Here is a 23,791-nt window from a genome sequence, read left to right as displayed (position 1 = left end):
ATTTTGGATTTTCTCTGTAAAAGATCATACTGTGAGTAAATCATGAGAGTTTTATTTATTTCCAATTTTTATGCTTGTAATTTCATTTTTTTCTTGTTGTGCTAGATGAGACGTCTAAGAAGTAATAATACTGACTAGAAGCAGTAATAGTAGATATTGTCTTATTGCTGATTTTAAAGGACAGTTCCTTACTTTGGTACCTAAGGCATTTCTAAAGTATTTACACGTGTTAGTTGTACAAACTCGTATGTTATAAAGAGGGTTCTATTTCTAAAGAACTAAAAGATATTGTAGTATTTTAAATTCTGATGCTTGCACGTACTTTTTCCTTTGAGTGCTGGTGACTCTTGTGAAAATTTTCGCTCTAGGCATCCTGGTGTGGAAATAGCTGGTTTGTCAGCCATTTCTCTGTCATCCTAGGGCCTCTAAAGTCAGGCATTGCATTTCTTTTTTATCATGGGCAGTCCTTTCTCTCTTTTCCCAGCGACCACTTCACAATCGTTCATTTCTGCCCTGATATGCTTAGTGTAAGAGTGGTTACAAGAGTCTTTCCCCTGACACTACACACACACTTACTCTCTAATGTCATAGAACTACCATTTTTACTGAAACCAAAGTGGGTTCCTTCCTGGCGAGTTGAATCAGACCCCCACCAGAAGCAGTTGTCACACAAAGTAGGGCATGTTTGCAGCAAAGAGGAGGCCACGCAGAATCATTTCCAAAGTCATGGCATCCCCAACAAAGGGAAGCAGGGGCCTTTTATTTTGGATGGGAATGAATATTCAAAACAGAGAGGTGGGTATTCGCTTGCGCAGGCTCAGTTGGAAAACATGCTTCCACATACACTGCAGGTTAAGGCAGTAAGGCCTCAGCTCCTCCCAGAGCGGATATTTTAGCATTAAAAATGAGGCAAAGGTCATAGGCCTCGCCCTTGTGCTGGGGCTCAGTCTGCTTCAGGTTGGTTGGTGATTGCATCTCTTAACAGTTAAATGCTTCTGACCCCACCCTTGAGTTCCTTGGAGCAGTGAGTCCCTGACACCATGAGCACTGACTTGCAGCAGTGGCCTGCCTTTTTCCTGCAAATATAAGTGATGCGTATGGTGACATAGCTCATAATAATTGTTGATTTGTATTATACAGGCATACCTCATTTCACTGTGCTCTGCCTTATTGTACCTCACAAATATTGCAGGGGGTTTTTTCTTTTTCTTTTTCTTTTTTTTTTTTTGGTGAGGAAGATTGGCCCTGAACTAACATCTGTTGCCAGTCTTCTCTTTTTGCTTGAGGAAGATTGTCGCTGAGCTAACATCTCTGCCAGTCTTCCTCTGTTTTGTATGTGGGATGCCACCACAGCATGGCTTGATGAGCGATGTGCAGGTCTGTGCTTGGGATCCGAACCCCTGAACCCTGGGCCGCAGAGCAGAGTGTGCGTACTTAACCACTATGCCACTGGGTTGGCCCTCAAGTACTGTATTTTTTACAAGACCCTCAACCAGCAAAAATATTATGACTCATTGAAGGCTCAGATAATGGTTAGCATTTTTAGCAATAAAATATTTTTTAATTAAGATATGTACATTGTGTTTTTAGACATAATGCTCTTGTACACTTAATAGACTACAGTATACTGTAAACATAACTTTGATATTCACTGGGAAACCAAAAAGTTCATGTGACTTGCTTTATTGCAGTATTTGCTTGTTGCAGTGGTCTGGATCCAGACCCACAATATCTTCGAGGTATGCCTGTTTATGAAAGACCAAATCTGGCCTCTGAAAGCCAGTTTTGGAATGTCACTATGCAGTGTGGGTAAGTAGATGATGTGAAAGTTGAATTTATGAAATGACCTCTTGCGTTTATTTTGGCAAACTTGTGTAAGTAATTTTTCTAAGTTTTCTCTCTCTTTTTTCCTCCTTGACTAACTATTTTAATACAGTTTATCTGCTTTGTTTATAGTCTTGGTCTTTCGAGCCACTGAATATTTTAAAATGTACGTTTTCCTTGTTTCCTTAGCCTTGTTCAAACAGGTGTAGATCAGAGCTTATTCTTACAGTGTGATTTGTGGACTATCTTCATTTCCTCTAGTGCTTGCTAAAACTGTAGAATTCTGTGCCTCACCCCAGACCTGTTGTTTCAAGACTCTGATGGTTGGACTACTTTCTTAACAAGAATCAGTGATTCTTCTGCACTTAAAGTTTGAGGAGCACTAGTTGAAAGTATTCTTGAAGATGAGAGTGCCTTAGCACTTGGGTAAATTGATTGCAGAGGTTGAATTATTACAGTACACCCAATTGAACACGCAAGCAGAGTCTCTTTGAACACATTGGCTTTCTTACATTTCGAGTGTTTGTCCCCATCAGTGTACTTACACTGACCTGCTTTTCTGTTGTAAGGGAAATGCCGCCTCCATCAGGCTATCATGGCCACCATCTCTTGGAAACCCAAAGCTTCAGGTGCCCAGGGGACACTGGAACCCTGAACCCAAATAGGGCAAAGTTAGTTGTCTTTTTATTCATTGAATCATATGTCAGGGAGTTGGGAAGCTATTGTACATGCTAAGGTTGCAGTCTCCCTGTTTCTTTTCTTTTTGGGGTCTGTGTGTGTGTGAATCATTTTTGAAAGATTTTTTTGTGTGTGAGAAACATAGCATATGAGAACTTATGTATACCTCAGAGATACGTAATAAGATTACTGCCCTTTGTACCACCTTAGATGTGAAATAGAACATCTTATTATTAGAGAAGTTTTCTTTGTGCCTCATCCGAACTGTCCCTTCCTTCCACATCCCTCTAGCTGCTATCTTGACTTTTCCAGGTTGATGTTACCATAGTGTAATTTAGAAAATATAAAATGAAAACACCCATTTAAACTGTTTTAATTAGATGAATTTTGGCATATGGAACATTTTTGACACTCCAGAAGATTTTCTTGCATCACTTTTCCCATTTAGTATCCCCACCCTCCCTTTCCAGATAACCACTTATTGGATTTCTATCACAGTAGATCGCTTTTGGCTGTTTTAGGTCTTCACATAAACGGAATCATAAAAATTCCTTTTTTTTTTTTTTTGCATTTGACATTTCTGCTCAGGAAACTGTTTTTGAGATTCAGCCATGTTATTGCATGTTAGTAGTTTGTTCCTGTTTATTGCTGAGTAATATTTTATTGTATGAATATTTTGAAACTTGTGTAAATATGTACCTATTGGTGAACTTTTGAGTTGTTTCCAGTTTGTGGCTTTTATGAATAATATTGCCACGTGTATGTGTGTAAGCAAGTCTTGAGTAGACATATTTGCATTTCTCTTGGGCAAATACATAGCAGTGGAATTGTTGTAAAATATTGCTAAATGGTTACTTAAAGTGGTGGTATCACTGTCCATTCCCATCAGCAATGTATGAGAGTTCTGGTTGGTCAACATTTTTGGCAGCACTTGATATTGTCAACTTTTATGTTTTAGCCATGTTAGCGAGTATATAGTGGTACCTCATTGTGATATTAATTTGTATTTCTTTAATGGCTCATGGTTTTAAAGTCTTTTCAGGTGCTTATTGACCATTTTTGGATGATTTTTAAATATTGCTTCTCATACATTTTCCAGTTTTATGTTCTTAAAGGATTAGCAATAACAATAGTTAGTTGTTCTTCCAAGTCTGAAAATGGCAAAAAAGTTGAAGATATTGCTAGAGTTAAAACATTTTAGGAGCAAGTACTGATATGCTCTCGAAACAAAATGAAATTGCACAGTTTTTTCTTCATTTTATTTTTTTTAAACTAATACGTGATAAAAAGGCTCACTGCTGAAGAAGGAAGGCCTTTCTCTTCTTCATACCTCAAACTAGCATTGAGTTAATCTCTTAGATAGTTAATTGTGCGCATAAGAGAAATCTCTATGATGTATACTTTGTTCACAGGGTATAAAATACTTTCACACTGTAGTTGGTTTGGAAGTTTGGAAAGGGCCTGGAGGACCAATGGCAGGTGGGAGGAACTGTGGAGAGGTAAGCAATTGGGCAAAGAAAGACTTTTCTTACAGTTTCTGGTCCATGTGAGAATCAGAAAGAAGAGGAGCTCGTTTTGAACTGGAAAGGAAAACACTTCCTGTTTGCTGGGTTTTTATTGGTGCTGTTCAGCCTGGAAGTGGGTGGGATGGGCGAGCTACGCTAGGCCTGAGGGCAGGATTGACTTCGAGCTGAGAGCTAAGTCCTCAGAGAAGCAGGAAGGATGTAGAGGAGTAGGGAGAGAGGGACCAGGAATGAAGAACCATTAGTGGCCAGGATCTGTTACTATGGTAACAGTAACATGAGAACCACTCACATATACACAAGTTGGTGTGTTATAATTCATACCAGAATACACGCAAGATCAGATGTTTGATTTCTTTGAGGTGGAGCTACAGAAGCGAGTTTGGGCTGGAGGTGTGGGGCTTGCTGTGTCCTCCACTGAAGCATCTGAGCTGGTCTGCGTGTCTCATCAAGTAGGCCCCACTCTTCTCATTAGGCCTTACAGAAAGCCTCTGGGGCAGAACAAGGCCAAGGAAGAGGATTGAAAGGAAACCAGAAGTGATAGCACACCTCTTAATCTCAAGTTCGCGTGCCCGATGCACAGCAAGCCAAACACTGAGACATTGGTGTTTGTAGATGGAGACAGATTTTATTCGAATTGGCCAAAATGAGAAGGTGGGAAAGCCCCTGGACAATCTGACTTCCGCAATTCCATGGCTGCTGAAGTGCATTCTCCTTCTTCTACAAAACAAACTCACAAATCTTCGAGACCCCTGAGTCACCCCCTCAAGTTAAACAGGAAACGGCAAATTGGTTTAATATCTACAGTGACCCTCAGGTACCCAGCTTCGGCCCAGTCCACTACCTCAGGTTTAAAATTCCCAGTTTTTGGAGGACGGAACAGCTCTCTGCACAGGCCTCCTGGGGTCAGTGGACACTCTTTGTGCCTATTCTGGTCACATCATTCAGGTTCTCAGAACTGACTTTTGGGCTTCTTCCCCAGTAGAGCGGGGACTTCCAGTCGGTGATAAAACTGCAGAACTAACAGAACTGACAGTATTTCCGTCCTTGCTGATGGTGTCAGAGGGAAGGCTCCCTGCATCTGAGCTGTGGGGCTGTGGCTGGATAGATGAAGGTGGCGTAGCTCAGGCTGGAGTCAGCTTTGTGGTTTCTGTGATGTTTGCTGGCTAGGGGCCCAGGCTTCTGGGGACGTGGGGATCAGAGTAGCCCACCAAGGGCTGGGGTCCCGTGCGAGGAGGTGTAGTGCTAGGGCCCTGTGAACATTGATGTTGCCATTAGCTTACTCGGCCATCTTGGGGGTTGCCTCAGGCAAATTCTAAACTCAGGGTCTGCAGTTTTTGGATGGAAGTGAATGCCCTTCTGTGCATTCTTGGCTGTGCCTGTGGTGCTCAGGGACCCTTCATACCCCTTGCACTGCTGGAAGAGAGGGTAGAGCTCTCTGGGTTTAATGTGCGAAGGGAGGGGCTGACTAACAGTGCCTCTGTTCCTCCTCTTCCGCCTGTCTTAGGGCCTCAGGGGGCTTTCTGTGGGGGCGAGGGGGAGCGAGGGTGGGAGGTGGTCAGGGAGTGTGGCCGGGAGGTACTGGGAACCTGCTGCCTTTGTCTTTTCCTTACTGACCGTTGTTATATCTTCTATAGATATATCTTGTTATTGAGTTGCAGGGATTTATATATTCTGAATATGTCGTTATAAATTATAAATATATTTTTTCTCAGCATGTAGGTTCTTTTCATTTTCTTATTAGTTTCTATGAAGTCAAGTTTTTTAACATTGGTGAAGTTCATTGTACCACTTTTTTTTTTTTACGGTTAATGCTTTCACAAATTTTTGAAAGTTAATTTGCAAAAACTTTTTTCCTGTGTTTTCTTCTAAAATGTTTTATCATTTTAGTTTTTACATTTACGTCTGTAATTTATGTGGAGTCTGTTTTTGTGTGTGCTCTGAGGTGGAAGAGTTCAGGTTTATATGAAATAAATGACCCTTGTGTTACAGTTCATCTTTACTTCTGGATGCACCAGAACTTAACCATCCTACTGTTGGTAAACTATTTGGTTATCTTTTTATGTGTTCATGGACCTTTGAGATTTTTTTTGTGAAATTTACGTTTGTTTCTCTTGTTTGTTTTTTCTTTTGGGTGGTTTTACCTTTTCCTTTTTGATTTGAAGGAGTCCTTTAGTCTACAGATAATTTTTATTTTCTACTTAGCTATTTTGAAAATATCTTTTCCCATTTTCAGGGTGTCTTTTTACTCCCTTTATGCTATTCTTTCATGAATAGAAGTTCATTTCAATTTAGTCTCATATGTGATTAGTTTTCTTTATTATTTGAACTTCCATACTCTTTCATTAAGATGGTCTCTCTCTCTCTCTTTTTTTTTTTTTTGGTGAGGAAGATTGGCCCTGAGCTAACATATGTTGCCAATCTTCCTCTTTTTGCTTGAGGAAGATTGTTGCTGAGCTAACGTCTGTGCCAATCTTCTGTTTTGTCTGTGGAATGCTGCCACAGCCTGGCTTGATGAATGGGGTGTAGGTCCCTGCTTGGGATTCAAACCACTGAACTGCAGGCCACCAAAGCAGAGTGCTGAACTTAACCACTATGCCACCTGGTGGCCCCAAGATACTCTCTTTTATTGTCCTCTAGTCTTTTTCTTGTTTTGCCTTCAGTATTTGTCTTATTCCACTTGGATTTGAAGTTTGGGCATATTGTTTGCATAGGTGTCCAAATTCATGATTGGAGAACCAGCAACTGTATTGAAAAATTTCTCCTCCTCCTCATTAATGCTCCACCTGATGACAATATTTTTTATCCTTGAATTGGGACTTTTTAAAATAGGTCTCAGGGACTCTCCCTTGAATTAAAGTATTTTTCATTATAGTTTTACTGAAGTGTGCGTAAACGTAAACGAGGCATAAATTTATTATGTTTTATTATATAGCTCTTATGCACCAAGACCAAAACCCAACTAATAACTTAGATATAACCAAAACTAAAAAATTAGTAAAATTTGGAAGAATAAGGTTAACTTAATTTTAACAGAATGGTAGTGTTTTACAGAAGCTAATTTGGCACTTCCAACTTCAGCCAAGGAAATTAATATATGTGCATCAGGATATTCTTGTAATAGTTATTGTTAAAGTTTGGGAGTAGATTTTATTGCCATTGTCATCCACTTTACGTCTTTGCCCTGGTACTCAGTTGACAGCCATTGTCTTAGAGTGGGGTTCTCGGCCTTTTTGTTGTAGTTTTCACAGATGTGCCTTCAGGTTTGATCATAGTTTAAAACTTTTTTTAATTTTTTGCTATACCTCAGTATAGTAGTCCCATTTTCTCCGCAGTTTTGCTTTCCATTGTTTCAGTTATCCACGGTCAACCGTGGTCCAAAAGTATTGAGTGGAAAATTCCAGAAATAGACAATTCATGTTTTAAATTGTGCATCATTCTGAATAGCCTGATGAAGTCTCACTCCATTTCACCTGAGATGTGAGTCATTCCTTTGTCCAGCATATCCACACCGTATATGCTACCCACCTCTAGTCACTTAGTAGCTGTGGGTTATCAGATTGATGGTTGTGGTATCACAGTGCTTGTTTTCAAGTAACCATGATTTTACTTAATAATGGCCCCAAAGCGCAAGAGTAGTGATGATGCAATTCAGATATGCCAAAGGGAAGCTTTAAGTGAAAAGGTAAAAGTTCTCAACTTAATCAAGAAAAGAAAAAAATCTTATGCTGAGGTTGTTAAGATCTTGGGTGACTTTTATTATGCCATATTGTTACAATTGTTCTATTTTATTATTATTGTTAATCTCTTACTGTGCCTAATTTATAAATTAAGCTTTATTATAGGTATGTATGTATAGAAAAAAACCAGTATATATATGATTTGCTACTGTCTGTGGTTTCAGGCATCCACTGGGGGTCTTGGAACGTATCTCTCACAGATAAGGGGAGACTACTGTAAATGTGCTGTAATTATTGCTGTATCTCTCAAGCAGAATGTTGAACTGAACAGGTTGTGTGGTTTAGTGTAGAGTGGGATACAGATGATCCTCAACTTACTATGTTTCTACTTAGGATTTTTCGACTTTCATTGGTGTGAAATTGATAATGCATTCAGTAGAAACTGTACTTTGAATTTTGAATTTTGATCTTTTACCAGGCTAGCGGTGTGTGGTACACTCCTCTGTTGTGACGTTGGGCAGCGGCAGCGAGCCACAGCTCCCAGTCAGCCACGCGATCACGAGGCTGATAACACTTACAACAGTCCTGAACCCATAAACCATTATGTGTTTCACTTTCAGTACGATACTCAATAAATTACAGGAGATATTCAACACTTTGTTATTAAACAGGATTTGTGTTAGAGGATTTTGCCCAACTGTACACTAATGTGTACTATTTAGTCCTTTTTTCTGGTCACTGTTACAAGGCTCCTGTAACTCTTGAAATTTACTGTCTTTTGTATGCTAATGAGAAAACTTCTGGTTGGAGGACAAGATAGCTTCAGGAGAGGGGCCGGACCTCAGAAAAACCAACCACTGTGATTAGAGGGTTAGAACTTTCAGCCAGTTCCCCAGTCCAGGGAGGGGAGAGGGGCTGGAGAGTGAGTTCAGTCACCAGTGGCCAATAATTTCGATCAATTGTGCCTACATAATGAAATCTCTGGTGCTTTATATACTTTTAATAAGTGCATAGTAAATGAGAGTTCTAGGATAGAACTTTGCATGTATGGTTAACTTTTTTCCTCTGTATGGACTTAGCTTATAGTGCAGTGAAACAATATTTTTTGCATGTAGACTTTCTACTTATGATGCATTCTTTTGTCTACTAGTTAATAGGGATGGGGGATTCTCTTAGGGGCATGGACATTATGTGGATGTTAGATTGGTTGAAGGGTTGAGGTGGCAGGTGGGGTATGAACTCTGAGGTGAGGAAGGATGGAAACAAACATTTACTGAGGACCAACTATGTGCATTGCTCTTTGCTACCTGTTTCCCGTAAAGCATCTCATTTCTTTACTTTTCTTCCTTTTTCTTTTTTTTGGATTATGTGAATGCTTAAAGATTGTTTGTAGCTCTGGGATTCTGTAAAAAGGTAGGAAAGGGTTTTTTAAATTCAGAAATTCTGGCATTTCTAAGTCTAAATGTAAATAGTGAAGTATAAAAAAGCACATCTTGGGGCTGGCTCCGTGGCCGAGTGGTTAAGTTTGGGTGCTCCGCTGCGGCAGCCCAGGGTTCAGATCCTGGGCGCGGACATGGCACCGCTCGTCAGGCCACGTTGAGGCGCCGTCCCACATCCCACAACTAGAAGGACATGCAACTAAGATATACAACTATGTACGGGGGGTTTGGGAAGATAAAGCAAAGCAGGAAAAAAAAAAAAAGAGGATTGGCAACAGTTGTTAGCTCAGGTGCCAATCTTAAAAAAAAAAAAACAAAAACTACCTGCTTCATTTATATAAAAAAAAGAGCACATCTTCAGATTTTTACACCCAGAGGGATATATGATTAATTTACTTTAACACTGACGTGCTGTTAACCCAAAAAGGTTGAGATAAACCTTGGCTCTGTGCCAGTAGGAAGTACAAGGTACCCCAGCCATTCATGAGATAGCTCTTTGGGGTATTTGCAGTGGAGAATTTCAATAATATTGTCCTGTACACTCACCTTCAAGCAGGATTGACAGGACCAGAACTAAGAAAGGAAGCCTTCTGGGAAATTCTAGATAGACTGTAGGAGAGTGTAGAAAGTTTGTTTAGTAAGTGGGCCTGATTTAGGTATGCCTCTTGTTCCTGTCTCCAGTAATTAGTACCTCTTTCTTGTGGATGAGTTCAAGCCCTGTGATCTGACTTAGTCCACTTACCCTCTGTAAACTCTGCTATGTTCATTTATTCAGTCAATATTTATTGAGTGCCTACCACGTGCCAGCACTGGTACTAGTTGCCAGGAATACAGTGATGAGTGAAATAGACAGACTGTGCTCCTTTTGGACTTAGAATCTGGTGATTAACCGTAGTATATTATTATAATGTGGTGAGTGCCAGGAGAACCTCTAACCTTAACAGAAGGCAACTGAATATACACAGATCTTTGAATTAGGAAGCAGAGTGGTATTTTGTAGACCCTGAATAAAAGTTAGAGGGAAGAGGAAGATGGGAAAGTAGTGCAAGGTGAGGCTAGAGAGAGCCGCAGCCTGCAGACAGCCCGTTAGGCCATGATAAGGATTGTACTGCAGGAAAATTCTCAGAGAGTTCACGGAATATTACATGTGAAGGGAAATGAAAGATCATGTTGTCCTCCTTAAAATGAGAGAGAAAAATAAAAGACAAGGCTCGGGAAATAAAAGTTTTTTGTTTTTGTTTTTTGCTTATAGCTTTTAGCTGGCCAGGGGCAGGTTTGGGGCTTACGAAGAGCTATTTGAAGGACACGTGTACTAGGAATTATCTGTCAACGAAGTTTGGGGATTTCTTGTTATGGTGAGATAATACGAACTAGGGCAGTTTAGTGTTATCAGGTAGACGCAGAAGGTATTTGTGGAAACAGATGTGCGTATGGTTATGTACTTTAAAGGCAGTGGTGTTATTAATCCTTTCATTGATAGGTAACTTTGACCTGCTTACCACTCAGTGCCGGAAATACTTTAGTCTTTAGTGCATATGATTCGAAGTTTAAGAATGCCTTGGGATTGTCTATCTCATTGGGGTTTTTTCCTTTTTTCTAAGAGAATTTGGAAGTTTTTTTAGAGGTCATTCTAAGAGTTGCCTTTTTTTCCCCTGAAGAGGGAGACTTTGACTTTGTTTCTTTTGCGCTAAACCAAGTTTTATTTATATTTGGAAATGCAGTTAAAGGAACCAATGACTGACTTATGAGGCATTCACCTCTTAACACAGAAAGCTTTCCTGCCTTCTAGTCAGCAGTGCGCCAGTCTTCTCGTACCGCTATCTAAGTGTTTTACATCAACATGGTAGGGGATTTTTCCACCGCTTACATTTTTTACTGCATCTTTAATCTTCAAACTCAGGTACCGTAGAGGAGAGAAAATATGGAAAGGACATGGGCTGTGGGATTTGAAAACCCTGTTTTCATTGCTGTCTCTGCACGTTCATCTCTTGAAGCCCGTTAGCTATAAAATGAGAGGAACTTCCTAGAGGGTGTGTGTGTGCATGTGCACATTTGCATGTGTCAAATGAGATTATATGCTGGGAACACTTAAAGCAGAGTCTGGCATACAGCAAGAGCATAATTGCTTATCTTTTTCCTTGGCCTAAACCAGTGATCCCCTTTTTTTGATCTTCAAAAAGTTATACCGATGTTAAATATTCTGTAGTCTTTACTGAAACAGATTTAAAACAGACCCAACATTAAGTAGGGTCAACTGAGGGAGGAGAGAATTTCAATGAAACCCTCTGATCTTTAATTTATATTGAAATTACTGATGTCTCCTTCTCCCTGGAGTGTATACTACTGTCTTTTCCACAGAGTAGGCACTTAAGGCTGTCATCATGTAGTAAAAATTACTTTGAAGAAGGAATCTGAAGGTCTGTAGGTAGTCTTGGCTTGTTCCTTATTGATTTTTGTGGTATTTGCAAGCCACTGAATCTCTTTGAACATTGTGCCTGCCCTTCTTGGTTGAGCAGTGTGTTAAACAACAAAAAATTCAGCTCAGGGGGCTGGCCTGGTGGTGCAGCAGTTAAGTTCACGTGCTCGGCTTCGGCGGCCTGGGGTTTGCTGGTTTGGATCCTGGGCACAGACCTACACACCGCTTGCTCATCAAACCGTGCTGTGGCAGGCATCCCACATATAAAGTAGAGGAAGATGGACGCAGGTGTTAGCTCAGGGCCAGTCTTCCTCAGCAAAAAACAGGAGGATTGGTGGTAGATGTTAGCTCAGGGCTAATCTTCCTCAAAAAAGAAAACAAGGAAAAGAAATTCAGCTCAGTCGATTTAAAAAGTCAAATTGACTTTATTGAGCAATTTATTATTGGGCCATAGTTCTTAGCCATAAAATAAACAGGTGTGCCAGAAGGTGGCATGCTTGACTCTTTAGAATTTAAAGATCCTGTTAGCTAAGACTTTGGGTTTTTTGGAGCCAAATTAATGTGTAAAAAGAGTGTGCTGCTGGGTTGAGGATTGTGTGTGTTTTACAGTATACCTCGTTGCATGGAAGTTTTCTTGAGGTTGGCAGGTGGCCTGGTGTCAATCTAACCTGTTCCGTGACCACCTTCTCCTGACAGGAGTCTTTGAGTTAGGTGATGAACTCTCTAACAGCCTTTAAATACTTGATCTGTGCCCATGATTTTTGTGATTTTTTGACTTCAGAGATTCCCGTTAGCCTTTGTCTACATGAAACAAGACAGACAGGTGCACCTTAATGTATCGGCAGTAACCAAGAGATGTTACTGTTCCTGGCTAAGAAAAGGCCCTGTGTGCAAAACCAGCAGTTCCCAACATTGGAACCTGAGACTGGGGAACGACTGAACCAACAGACCTCAACAAATGGGGACTGTGGACTGATTCCAAAAAAATGGGGAAGTGCACTTGCTGCTAGCAGTTCCCACCGTGGAATCTGGGGAAGGATCCCAAACAAATGGGGAACTGCAGACTAAACCACCAGCAGTTCCCAACACGGAATCTGGAAACATAACCAAGGGCTAGAGTTTCCAATCAAATAGGGCATTGTGGTCCAAACTGCTAGCAGCTCCCAACGTGGAACTAGTGATTCTAGACAAATGGGGAACTAACTGGAAAGCCAGTTAGATTGGGAGCTCAGTGCAAAGAGAGCCGAGCTCAGAACCCAGAGGGAACTTACCCACAGCCCTTGGAAATGGTGAGAAAGACAGTGAACTCAAAAACGGGTTTGCAACTACCATGCCTGTGTTTCTTGTTGTCCCTGAATGCCACTGGAAGTCTCCTTTAGTTCTGCTGCTGCCACCAAATCTTCTAAACAACAAAAAATTCAACTGAGTAAATTTGAAAGAGCAAATTGGCTTTATTGAACGATTCATGAATCAGGCAGCATCCTGTCTACCAAATAGAAAGGAGCTCCATAGAGTTGCAGAAAAGAAATGATTTTAAAGGCAGAGAGGGAGGGGACAAAAGGCAATTATTACCAAAGAATGCATTGTTTTAGGCAAGGTTGCCCTCCTAAGGGGAATGGAAGTGGTCTGTCAGTGGATAACCCACTAGGGCTGACCAGGAAATTCTGTGTTGACTGGTCCAAGGTTACATTCCTGGGGAGTTGAAACTGCAAATTAGGTTAGGTATTAAGTCTGGGTTTTCTGACTGTGGGGCCTTATCATTAGTGACTCCATTTTGGGCCTGCTGTCTCCTTATTTATTTATTTAGGAAGATTGGCCCTGAGCTGACATCTGTTGCCAACTTTCATTTTCTCCCCAAAGCCCCAGTAGTACACAGTTGTATATCCTAGTTGTAAGTGACTCGAGCTCTTCTGTGTGGGTTGCTGCCACAACACAGCTTGATGAGCCATGCTAAGTCCGTGCCCAGAATCTGAAGCTGCGAACCCGAGGCCGCTGAAGCAGAGCAAGTGAAATTAACCATTCGGCCACAAGGCTGGCCCCTGCTGCCTTCTTTTTAACAAGTGTGACTATGTTGCACCCACCTCCTTATGCCTATTAGATATGAAATCTGTACAAGGAAGACCTCAGAGCTCAGAAGAGGAGCTCTAGACATGCAAGTGGGTTGGATCCACCTTGGATCCCAAATTGCTAGTCAAGGAGGAGAGAATCATATGCAAGACATTTTCAGTTGAGGATCAGGGTGTATCACAGACCAGAAGTTTGGTAAATAGGAAAATGCAAACCTTGAAAGAAAGACCAGGGTCTTAATCACAACAGAAATAACAGCAATAAAAACATATGATTACGGGAAATGAAGGTGCAGGTTTTCAAAGACAGGAAAAGCACAGCTGTAAGATGCCAATAACAAAGGGGAAAACCTTACAAATGAGGTGGTTTTTCTGCCATAAACTGAGAATTTTTCTCATAGGTCACCTCTTTCGATTTCTCTCCCATTTCTTGGTAACTTAGCTGAGAAAGTTCTTTCACCTTCTCTCCTTCCTGCTCAGCCTTCTTTAGCACCTTAATCCTTTTTTCTTCATTGTTTCATTTTCAGTCAAAATTCATGCGGTCATAAAACTATGCTAGAGATACATCTGGATTATTTTTTTTCCTAGGTTTTAGCTGACTTAATCGTGAAAGATGGTAAACTACCAAACCATAACAAAATTTCAAAGATGTTGCTTTTCTTGATAAAATACTCAGTGTTCTTATTGCACTCTGTATCGGTCAACTAACATCATAAGAGCTCACTCCAAAAGTTGGTGACATACCAAAATATTATCATCACGTTCACAGATTTGTGGGTTGATTGGAGTGGCTCTTCTCTACAAGCACCTCATTCTTCTGGGGCAAGTGGGCTTCCCAGGTCATGTTCTTCTTAAGGAAGAAGATGAAGAGGGCAAGCCCAACCATGTAAGCACATTTCATGTTTGCTTGCATGCTGTCTGCTATTATGTCATTGGTCAAAGTGTGTCACATGGTCAAGCTCCTCAATGCAGCAAGGAAATATATGGTATCTCTAGTGAGAGAAAGGGAAAAGTTGCAAAAGGTGTGAGAGCAGAGATGGGAGAATTGGGAGTCTAACACAGGCCCTGTAATGTTTTCTGGGTTTTACATTTGTATTTACATTTCATCTTGTCATTAATGTATATGTATACTATTTTGTATCCTACCACTTCAGCTTAATGTGATTTTGTAAAGATAACCTTCTATATAGATTCACTACTTAAAAATATACAGTTGTTTGGATTTGTCCATCTGTATCAAAATCTTTTGAGATGCTTATTAAAAATACAGATTTATTAGCCTTAACTCACACCCTCCTGGAATCACAGTCTCTGGGGTGGGGCCGGGGAATCATCATTATTAGAAAACTCATCAGGTCATTCTTCTGTACATTAAAGTTTAGAATGTCTTCCTTAGTGGAAGGACATTTGCATCTTTTTTCATTTTTCTAGCCTTATAAATAATAGCCAGCGACGTTTGTACAAATGAGTAGTTTCTTTGGGGTATTCAATAGTCTTTCCCGATGCACGATTGAATAATTCGCAGTTGAGGAAAATAATGGTCTGTGTAAAGGATGGAGTTTGGAGTGCTGGTGGTGGTGAAATTGCAAACAGGCTTATAAAATCTTTCAAGTATTTTATGTTCACTAAAATAAAGCCTTGAATTAGATAAGGAGAATTTCTGTAAAATTTTTATACATGTTTAATTTGTAATGTTGGGTATTATGTAACTTAGTCATGGTTCTGTTGCTTAGTTATTGTTAACTTTTTAAAAGAAAGTAGAAAAGTCGACAAGTTTAAAAAGAATTTTATTTTTCTTGTATTTCAGCCCTGGAAATTTGGCAATTTGGTTCTTTTATTCAACTATTTTGATTCTTCTTGGCATTTATATGACCTTGTTTATGTACTTTATTATCTATTTTATTGTTAGATAGTCTTGGTTATCTCAACTCTTTAATAAGATTTTTATGGAAATGAAAATTCATTGATGGCATGGCAGATACTGCCAATGCCTATGCAATATACATTCTTTCTTTTCCCTAACAAACAGAGCCTTGATTTCATCTTCAGAGTGGCTTTTTGCATTGCTGAAAAATACATTTCCCAACCGCTTTTGCACTTATGAGTGGCCAGGAGGCTTTGTTCTGTTCAGTGAGGCTTTAAGTGGAAGTCGCCAGAAAGGGCTTGATAAAGAAGGCAGAATCATTTGGCAGACACCTTTTGTCCTTTGCCCTTCCCTTTGTCCTACCTAGAACTTGGACAGGATGCTGGAGGAGGAGACATGGAGTGACAGACACTTGCTGAATGTCATATATAGGAATGTTTAGTGGGAAGACAGAAGGAGCTTAGATCTTTGATATCTTGTGGGCTGTCCTTATCAGATCTGGACTGCCCACCTCCAGTCTAATTATATTAGGAAAAGACACTGCAGTATGTTGAAGCTACTATTTAGATGGGACTCTGTTACATGTAGCTGAATATAATTTGTAACTTATATGTGTGGCTTTTGTAAAAGATATCTCGACTACGTTCTCTCAAACCTGACTTTCAAATTGCTTTTATTTATTTATTTTTTTCATTTCATTTTGTAATTTCTTTAGGACCCTTCACTTCTGAATGTATATACATTATGCATGTTTAAATTGTCAAGCATGTTTTGAAACGCACATTTTACAATCCTGACATCAACAAATCTGTATGCATAACATTTTAAAACTTTATATTTTGAAGTAATTTCAAATTTAAAGTTGCGAAATTAGTACAGAGAACTTCCCATAACTTTTTTCCTGAACCATTTGAGAGTAAGTTGCAGACATCATGTCCCTTTACCCCCTGAAATACTTCAGGGTGTATTTCCTAAGAAAAAAGATATTTTCTTAAATAACTATAGTGCATTATCAAATTCAGGAATTTAATATTAATAAAATATCATTACTAAGCAGTCCGCATTTGTCTTTCTCCAGTTGTCCGAATAATATCCTGTATTGCGTTTAGTTTGAGATGTAATGTGGTCTCCTGCAGTACATTTGGTTACCATGCCTTTTTGGTCCCCTTTAATCTGGAAACTTGTCCTTTGTCTTCATGATATAGACATTTTGAAGATAACACAATAATTATTTTGCGAAATGTTCCTCAGTTTGGATGTCTGATACTTCCTCAAGATTAGATTCAGGTTATGGTTTTTGGCAGGAAAACCACAGGTGATATTGTCTTCTTGGTGTATTGTATCATATCATATCAAGAGGCACACGCTGTCAGTCCCATTATTGGTAATATTAGCTCTGATCACTTGGTTGAGTTGGTATCTGTTAGATTTCTTCAGTATAAATTTACTTTTTCTCCCTTTATAATTTGTAGGAAGAATTTGAAACTGTGTAACTATACTGTTTCTCATTAAACTTTCACCCCATAAAATTCTTACTGAGATGACTGTAAAACATTTTCAAGAAAGATTTCTGCAGATCCTTTCATTCTAGTGACGACTTGTCTTCCAGATCATATCCCTTGAGCTTGCATTATGTCGTGGTGCTGTCTTACAGTTTTTGGGAACTTGTTTTGAGAAATACAGAGATGTAGGGAGGAACATGGTTCTTAATTAGGGAAGTTCAGGGAAGGGTTTGGTAGTGGGATGCTATCCCCCCAATAGAGTGTAATAGATTATATGGTACATAGACCAGTAGACTGTAAACAGATCTGAAGCAACTGGGGGCAAATGATCAATTCTGTTTAGGATCTTTTATGAAGGATGGGAGGATGAGATGGTCCTCTTTTTCCTCAGACAGATCGTAGGATGCCAGTGATATAATATACTCACCTAGTGCATGGCCTGCCAAAAGCGTGTCTTTTTCACATATCCCAGGGGCCTGGATGCTGGCTGTCCATAGGGACAGGGAGAGATTACCAGAGCTGCCTCGATCTCCATCACTGGTCCCATGCCCTAGTTAAAGTAACCCAATGGATACTTGTTTCCTTAGTTTCTCAGGCTTAGCCTCATGCTAACCACTCCTTTTCTTGTTGGGTGGCATAAATGAGGTGGTGAAGAATGGACCAGAAATTGTTAATTCAGTAAGACTTCTTCTTGGGAAGTAATGTAGAAGTTCCCTTTTGGAAACATGAAAATGGAATAAGGGCTCCCCACAGCATGGTTCCTTCTTCCTAAAAGAATGAAATTTGTTCAGTCTCTCTCAAGTTTGTTTGTTTGTTTTTTCTTTTTGAAGAAGATTAGCCCTGAGCTGACATCTGCTCCCAATCCTCTTTTTGCTGAGGAAGACTGGCCCTGAGCTAACATCTGTGCCCATCTTCCTCCACTTTATATGCGGGACGCCTACCACAGCATGGCTTGACAAGTAGTGCTATGTCTGCACAGGGGATCCAAGCCAGTAAACCCCGGGCCGCCAAAGCAGAGTGTAGGAACTGAACTGCTGTGCCACCAGGCCTGCCCCTGTTTTTGTTTTTCTTTTTTACTCTAGTTTATTTTGTTTTCTGTTTGTTTGCCCAAAGGTCATTTATTTTCTTGTCCTTGTATATTTTCAGATTTCAGAGTGTAATGATTTTGGTTTTTCCTCTCTTCTAGCACCAGCAGACATTTTTGAATCAGCTGAGAGAAATTACTGGGATCAACGATGCCCAGATACTACAGCAAGCTTGGAAGGTATGGCCTCTGTTTTATGACCTACAGTTGTGTTACACCCTCATCTCTACTGCCTGCCATATTTGAAAGTTGAGTTTTTTAGTTATACTGTGTGGTAGTAGTAGAGATATAGGAAAGAACTTGTATAAAGTAAGAGCCTTAGCTAACATATACTGCAATTTTGAGCATGTTAGCTTTCAGCAACCTAATGTTCCAAGATACCTTGGAGTGACAGATGACTTCTCTCCATAGGAAACACTTTTCATGCAAAATAGGGGGATGTGAATCCAAATGCTAATGGCTGGTTTTACTCAAGAACCATGATTTTAGAGTTTAAATAGGGGCAGAGGGTGCGGGAGAGTAGAGAGAGGAGGAGGAGGGAGAAATAGAAAATTAATAGAGAGTCAAAAGCTTACATTTTTTCCTTCCAAGAAGGAGAAATAGAAACTGGCTAACATTCAAGTAATTTACCTTAAGAACATTCAACATCAAACTTTTGAGTATATGCAACAGATAAGATGCATCATTTTGTTGTATCTTAGGAAGTACCCTCATTTCCACACAGAGGCACTCACATGAGTTAAATCACATGGGTATGCACATGGAAAAGATCAAGCGAGTGAAAGATGTTCAAGAACTATATATATATATATATATAGCTACAAAGGCTAGCAGTGAGAGCCTTTTTGCCACTGTAGGCATACACACAGCTTCAATCCTTTGGAATTTGCTCCATGAGACAAAATTATGTAATTTTTGATGTTGACACAAAAGTTCTTCATTTGTGTCTGGAAGCAATTTATCTTTTAGGTGAGTGTAATCATAATCCTCATAATAGTAGTGATAACAACAAGCACTTAGTAAGCACTTACAGTACTAGGTGCTATTCCTAATAACTCCATGGGGTATTATTTTCATCCCTTTTTAAAAGATAAGGAAACAGAGGTTAAAGTGACTTGATCAAGATCACACAGCTGGTATGTGGAGGAGTTTGAAATAGAAACCAAGCGGCCTGATCCCAGAGCATCACACTTAATTTCTGCTTTCACTAGAGGCTTTGCTTCGTTTTGGCCTCATCAGGACAGTGTTGAAGCAGTACTGTTTAGAGCATTAATGCAGGGTTTATGAAGCCACTGTAAGCATTTAGGGAGGAAACAAATGTGTTGTATGTCAGTTTATATGATGATGTTTAGATGATTGCAGTCCTTTCTTTTTTTTTTTTTAAAGATTTTATTTTTCCTTTTTCTCCCCAAAGCCCCCCGGTACATAGTTGTGTATTTTTAGTTGTGGGTCCATCTAGTTGTGGCATGTGGGATGCTGCCTCAGCATGGCTTGATGAGCGGTGCCATGTCTGCGCCCAGGATCCGAACCAGCAAAACCCTGGGCTGCCAAAGTGGAGCACGCGAACTCAACCACTCGACCGGCCCCACTAGTCCTTTCTTTATTGTGATAAATATGACTAAATCATGTCTATTTTCAGAATGTACTTTTTCCATTCTGTGTCAGTGAGTGTGACACTACACTCGGTACCTTGTCAGGGCACTTTTCTTTTTCTTGACTTGGGAAATATGTAGAATATGTTTAAATAAATGTAAAGAATTAATCCAATTAATTCTTGTCCACATTTCCTTTGAGGTAAGCTGTGTGACCTTAGTTTTTTTTTTAACTTTCATTTCAGTTCTCAGTAGCTGGAAGTGAAAACAGTGTACTTAAACCTTAACTGTTGCCCGGTATAAATTTGTAAGAGGTTTATTAATGAGTTGAGTCTCTCAGTAAAATACTGATATGGAGTCTACTTTTGGGAACCACATGTCGTTGATTGATTTCAGCACTTTTATTTATTTTGAGCATCTATTTTTAGCTTCGCAAAGTAAGTGACCTTCGCGTTGTGTAAGTCCCTGTTGTAGTCAGCTAATTATTATATGAGGTAGTCTGTGAAGAGTACTTGGCACATGTTTTGGCACATATTACTGCTCAGTAAATCTTAGCCATTGTTATTGCAAGTTGTTTTACTATAGTTTACTTATCTAACTATGGGATATGTTATACCTGTATTTTGGATGAGTCATTTGAGAATCTTACAGTGGTTGTGACAGATAACAAAGGTGAAAGCAGTGGTGCTTTTCCAACTGTACTCTTACTTTATCTCTTCAGCAGCTCCTAGAGTTGGAGTCGAGGTGGGTTGGGGACTTCATTCTTCTAGTTGTTCACTCCTCAAATCTTGGAATCATTCTAATCTTTCTCCTTCTATCACCCCCTACATTTAATATGATAGAAAATAATAGACTCTCTGCCCTTTCTCTCCTATAGTCTCCACACACAGCCAGAATGATCCTTTTAAAATGTAAGTCATACCAGGTCATTTCTAGGCAGAACCCTCGACTGGCTTCCTATTACACTCCTCTCGTATCCTAAAATTCTTAAGGCCTACATAATCTTATTGTGTTCTGGCCTTGTGTCACAGAGATAACTCCATTATTAATACCTGGATTCCCTAATGTTGTTTCAACTAGCTGTCATAGAGCTAGTGTTATATTTATTGTTAACTGGACAGAAAATATAGAGATATAACTGGGCAGGTCTCTTATTATTTTACTGTTTCAAAAATTCTTAGTTTTTTAGCAGCTACTTCCTTCTAAATTAACTTTAGAATTTTGTCCAGGTATGCTTTTGATGAGAACTACATAAAATTTATATTTAATTTGGGCAGGATTGTTATCTTGACAGTATTGAGTATTTCTGTCTAGGAGTTCTTTGTGTTTCTCCATACTGTCAAGCTTCAGAACATTTGCTATTTTCTTCCTGTAAGTCTTTGACATTTCCTTGTTAAGTTTGCCTTTAGGTATGTGTTCAGCACCCATTTTAAAGGGAATACCTTTTTTTGTTCTTATTTGCAGAAGCACTGTTTTAAATATTCATTTTTCATCCTTGTGTATGGCAAGTTCCAGAAAACATGTTTTAGTTTGTTCATTTGTTTAGAAGTACAAGTTTGTGATTGGCTTTTGTTAAGCAGATATGAAAGTAATGGAAAACTGAGAAATTAGTTATAGAGTTGATTTTTACGTTATATTAGTAGTTTTAATTAATAGAGAAAGGAATTACCATTGATATGGTGTTCTTTGTTTATGATGAATTTATACTATAAAATCAGAATCACACGGAATGATTTTGAATCTGAAAATGATTTTTGCTTTGAGAATTAGTTGTTATGGAAAAGCTTACATAAATCATGTGAGAATGTATAGAGTTATTCCAAAATATTTGATGTTCTGTTCTTGATCTTTGAAAGATAGCAATGGAAACTTGGAGTTGGCAGTGGCTTTCCTCACTGCGAAGAATGCCAGGACCCCTCAGCAGGAGGAGACAACTTACTACCAAACCGTGCTTCCTGGCAGTGATAGATACATCAGTGTGGGAAGCCAAGCAGATGCGAGTAAGTTTACTTCTTTCTTAATATTTTGACAGGAATGTAATGAAAAATTTTCCTTGGGGATATATTAATTTTGTTGAAGCAGAGGTAAAGGACAAAAGAAAAGACTACTTTAACCTTGGTTCTTCTTAGTGTATTTGAAAGGAGCATGTTTTAATTAGCTGCATTATATTTTTTTCCAGATTGTATTTCATTGGTATATCCTTTCATAGAGCACCTCATGGAGTATTCATTGTTTTGAAATATGGAACAGCTACAGTGTTACTCATTAAAGAAACAAAAATTTCTAGAATTTTAAATGGGCAAAATCATTTGTTTTATGGATTTTAAGTGTTGGTAGAGGCTTAGTATTATTTTTGAAGATAAAGTAGTAGTTTTAATTACTGATAGCTTTACCATTTAGTAGAATTTCCCTTCTTTCAATCCCTGCCCCTCCCCAAAATAAAGATTTTGGAGAAAGGTTTATTACCATGTAACAAAATAAGCACACATACATGCGCACACACAGGTCCATATGGAAAATTTTATGGACTAATTTTTATTCATAACATGAATACTTTGTGCTTATATAGCACTGAGTTTTTCAAAATACATTCAGTTACCTCCATATCTCATTGTGGTGTAACTGTATTATATAAAATGTAGGTATTTATTTTTATGCATTCTCAATTAGAGAAGTTTGATTACTAACTTGTATTGGAAGAGAATTTCTGATTTTGTTTATAGACTTTCTCAAAGTTAGGAAATAACCAGGAAGAACCCATTCACATAGATGTTTATAGCTATTAATTGGCATTAAATACTGTTTAATGTTGGTTGATTTCAAGTTTTCAGGATAATCTTAGTATTTTTGCTCTACAAATGATCTTATGTCGGCTAAGCCTGGAATACTCCTACTTCACACAGATAATAGGTGATAATCAGGAGAAGTTTTATGTGTGTAAGACAGACCCAGTTGCTGTGTCCAAGTTGAAGACACACTGTGGCTTGACTCCTGTCTGCATCTCTGACTTCGTTTTCTACTGTTTTGTTCTTTTCTCTTTACACTGTGATGACGCAGAATGGCTTGAAGTTCTCATCCACCCAGTGCTATTTAATTTCTTTTGTCTTTATGCTTGCTTTTCCTTCGAAGGAATCCCTTCTAGCCTTTATCCCCAGCCTAATTTCTTCTGGCGTTGTAGGATTTAGCTCAGGAGCTAATGGCTCTAGAATGTTTCCCCTGGCCTCTAGTATGGACCAAGTGCTTTTCCAGCACCCAGAGCATACCTGTGTCTTAATGAGTACTGTGTTATTTTAAAATTGTTTGCTTGTGCCTTTCTTGCTTACCAAACATGAAGCCTAACAGGGCAAGAGACTACTGATGTTCCCATCATCATATTAGAATGTCAGAGTTTCTCAAAAAGTGTTTGTTGAGTTATTTTTGATAATATGTGTAAAAACGCCATCCCCAGAGGCCCACCTCTGAAGACAATTTGGTGGACTGGACCCTCCTCAGGGCCACCTTGGGAAGCTTATACTGAAGATGGCAGGGCCACATGAGGAAAGGAGCCCTGGTCACTGTGTCACCCCAGGAGAGTCACTTCCACCCAGGAACACTTGGATTGAATGAGGACATATTGTCTCAACCAAAATCCATAAAATGTTAAGATTGCCAGTTCATATTGATGACTCTTGAGTTGTTTGGATTGGAATCCTGGTCTCTTAGTTCATACCTTTAGGGACACCCTTCAGTCTTTGCCCTTGCTTGTCCCCAGTGACCAACCAGAAGGACAGAGGGAGCCTCAGACTAGGAAGATTGGGGAGCTGTGTGGGCAGTCCCAGGCGTCCCTGCACAGAAGGAAACTTGAAAACAGGAGGAGAGTGGGCCTCACCCAGGGATGGCCCCCATCACTTGCTCTTGTGCACAGAAAGGGACGTGGCCTGGCCCTGCTTTGTACCCTAGGTGTGCTGTAGGGCCAGGTGGGCCTAGACTGGCAGAGCCAGGCTGCCATCAGCCCTGTCCACCTCCCCCAGTGCCTGGAGAAGTGAGACCCCCTTCTACTTTCAGAGCTCACTTAGGGGTCTGTTTCCTAGACCCTAGCTGGCCTCCCCTCCCCCAACCAACTGACACACCCTGGTTCCAGCCA

The 23,791-nt window shown here is 39.6% G+C and overlaps 1 protein-coding gene across 4 annotated transcripts; it reads left to right on the top strand.

The window, feature by feature from the left end:
- Positions 1–7: 7 nt before the first annotated feature.
- On the top strand, positions 8–23,781 carry LOC124231876 (uncharacterized). 4 transcript variants are annotated; one of them, XM_046648891.1, is made up of 4 exons: positions 8–31; positions 18,179–18,256; positions 21,524–21,668; positions 22,572–23,781. In XM_046648891.1, the coding sequence occupies exons 2-4, from the start codon at positions 18,228–18,230 to the stop codon at positions 22,851–22,853; spliced, it is 456 nt and encodes a 151-aa protein (XP_046504847.1). In that variant the 5' UTR covers positions 8–31; positions 18,179–18,227; the 3' UTR covers positions 22,854–23,781. The 4 variants fall into 4 exon arrangements, 2 of the variants coding, with proteins under 2 accessions (XP_046504847.1, XP_046504848.1); XR_006886711.1 differs by lacking the exon at positions 8–31 and having other exon boundaries at positions 18,177–18,256; positions 21,525–21,668; positions 23,117–23,781; XM_046648892.1 differs by lacking the exon at positions 8–31 and having other exon boundaries at positions 18,178–18,256; positions 21,529–21,668; positions 23,420–23,781.
- The last annotated feature ends 10 nt before the right edge of the window (positions 23,782–23,791 follow it).

This window comes from Equus quagga, unplaced genomic scaffold (genome assembly GCF_021613505.1).
Source record: "Equus quagga isolate Etosha38 unplaced genomic scaffold, UCLA_HA_Equagga_1.0 HiC_scaffold_10532_RagTag, whole genome shotgun sequence".
NCBI classification, from domain to species: Eukaryota; Metazoa; Chordata; class Mammalia; order Perissodactyla; family Equidae; genus Equus; species Equus quagga.
This window is presented reverse-complemented; position numbering and strand designations above follow the sequence as displayed.

What these genes read in the sequence shown, in the direction of transcription:
- LOC124231876 (XM_046648891.1), top strand. Translation starts at nt 18,228, where the DNA reads ATGCCCAGATACTACAGCAAGCTTGGAAG. An exon ending in TACTACAGCAAGCTTGGAAG is followed by an intron (nt 18,257 to 21,523) that starts GTATGGCCTCTG and finishes TGATCTTTGAAA; the next exon opens with GATAGCAATGGAAACTTGGA. An exon ending in GGGAAGCCAAGCAGATGCGA is followed by an intron (nt 21,669 to 22,571) that starts GTAAGTTTACTT and finishes TACTTCACACAG; the next exon opens with ATAATAGGTGATAATCAGGA.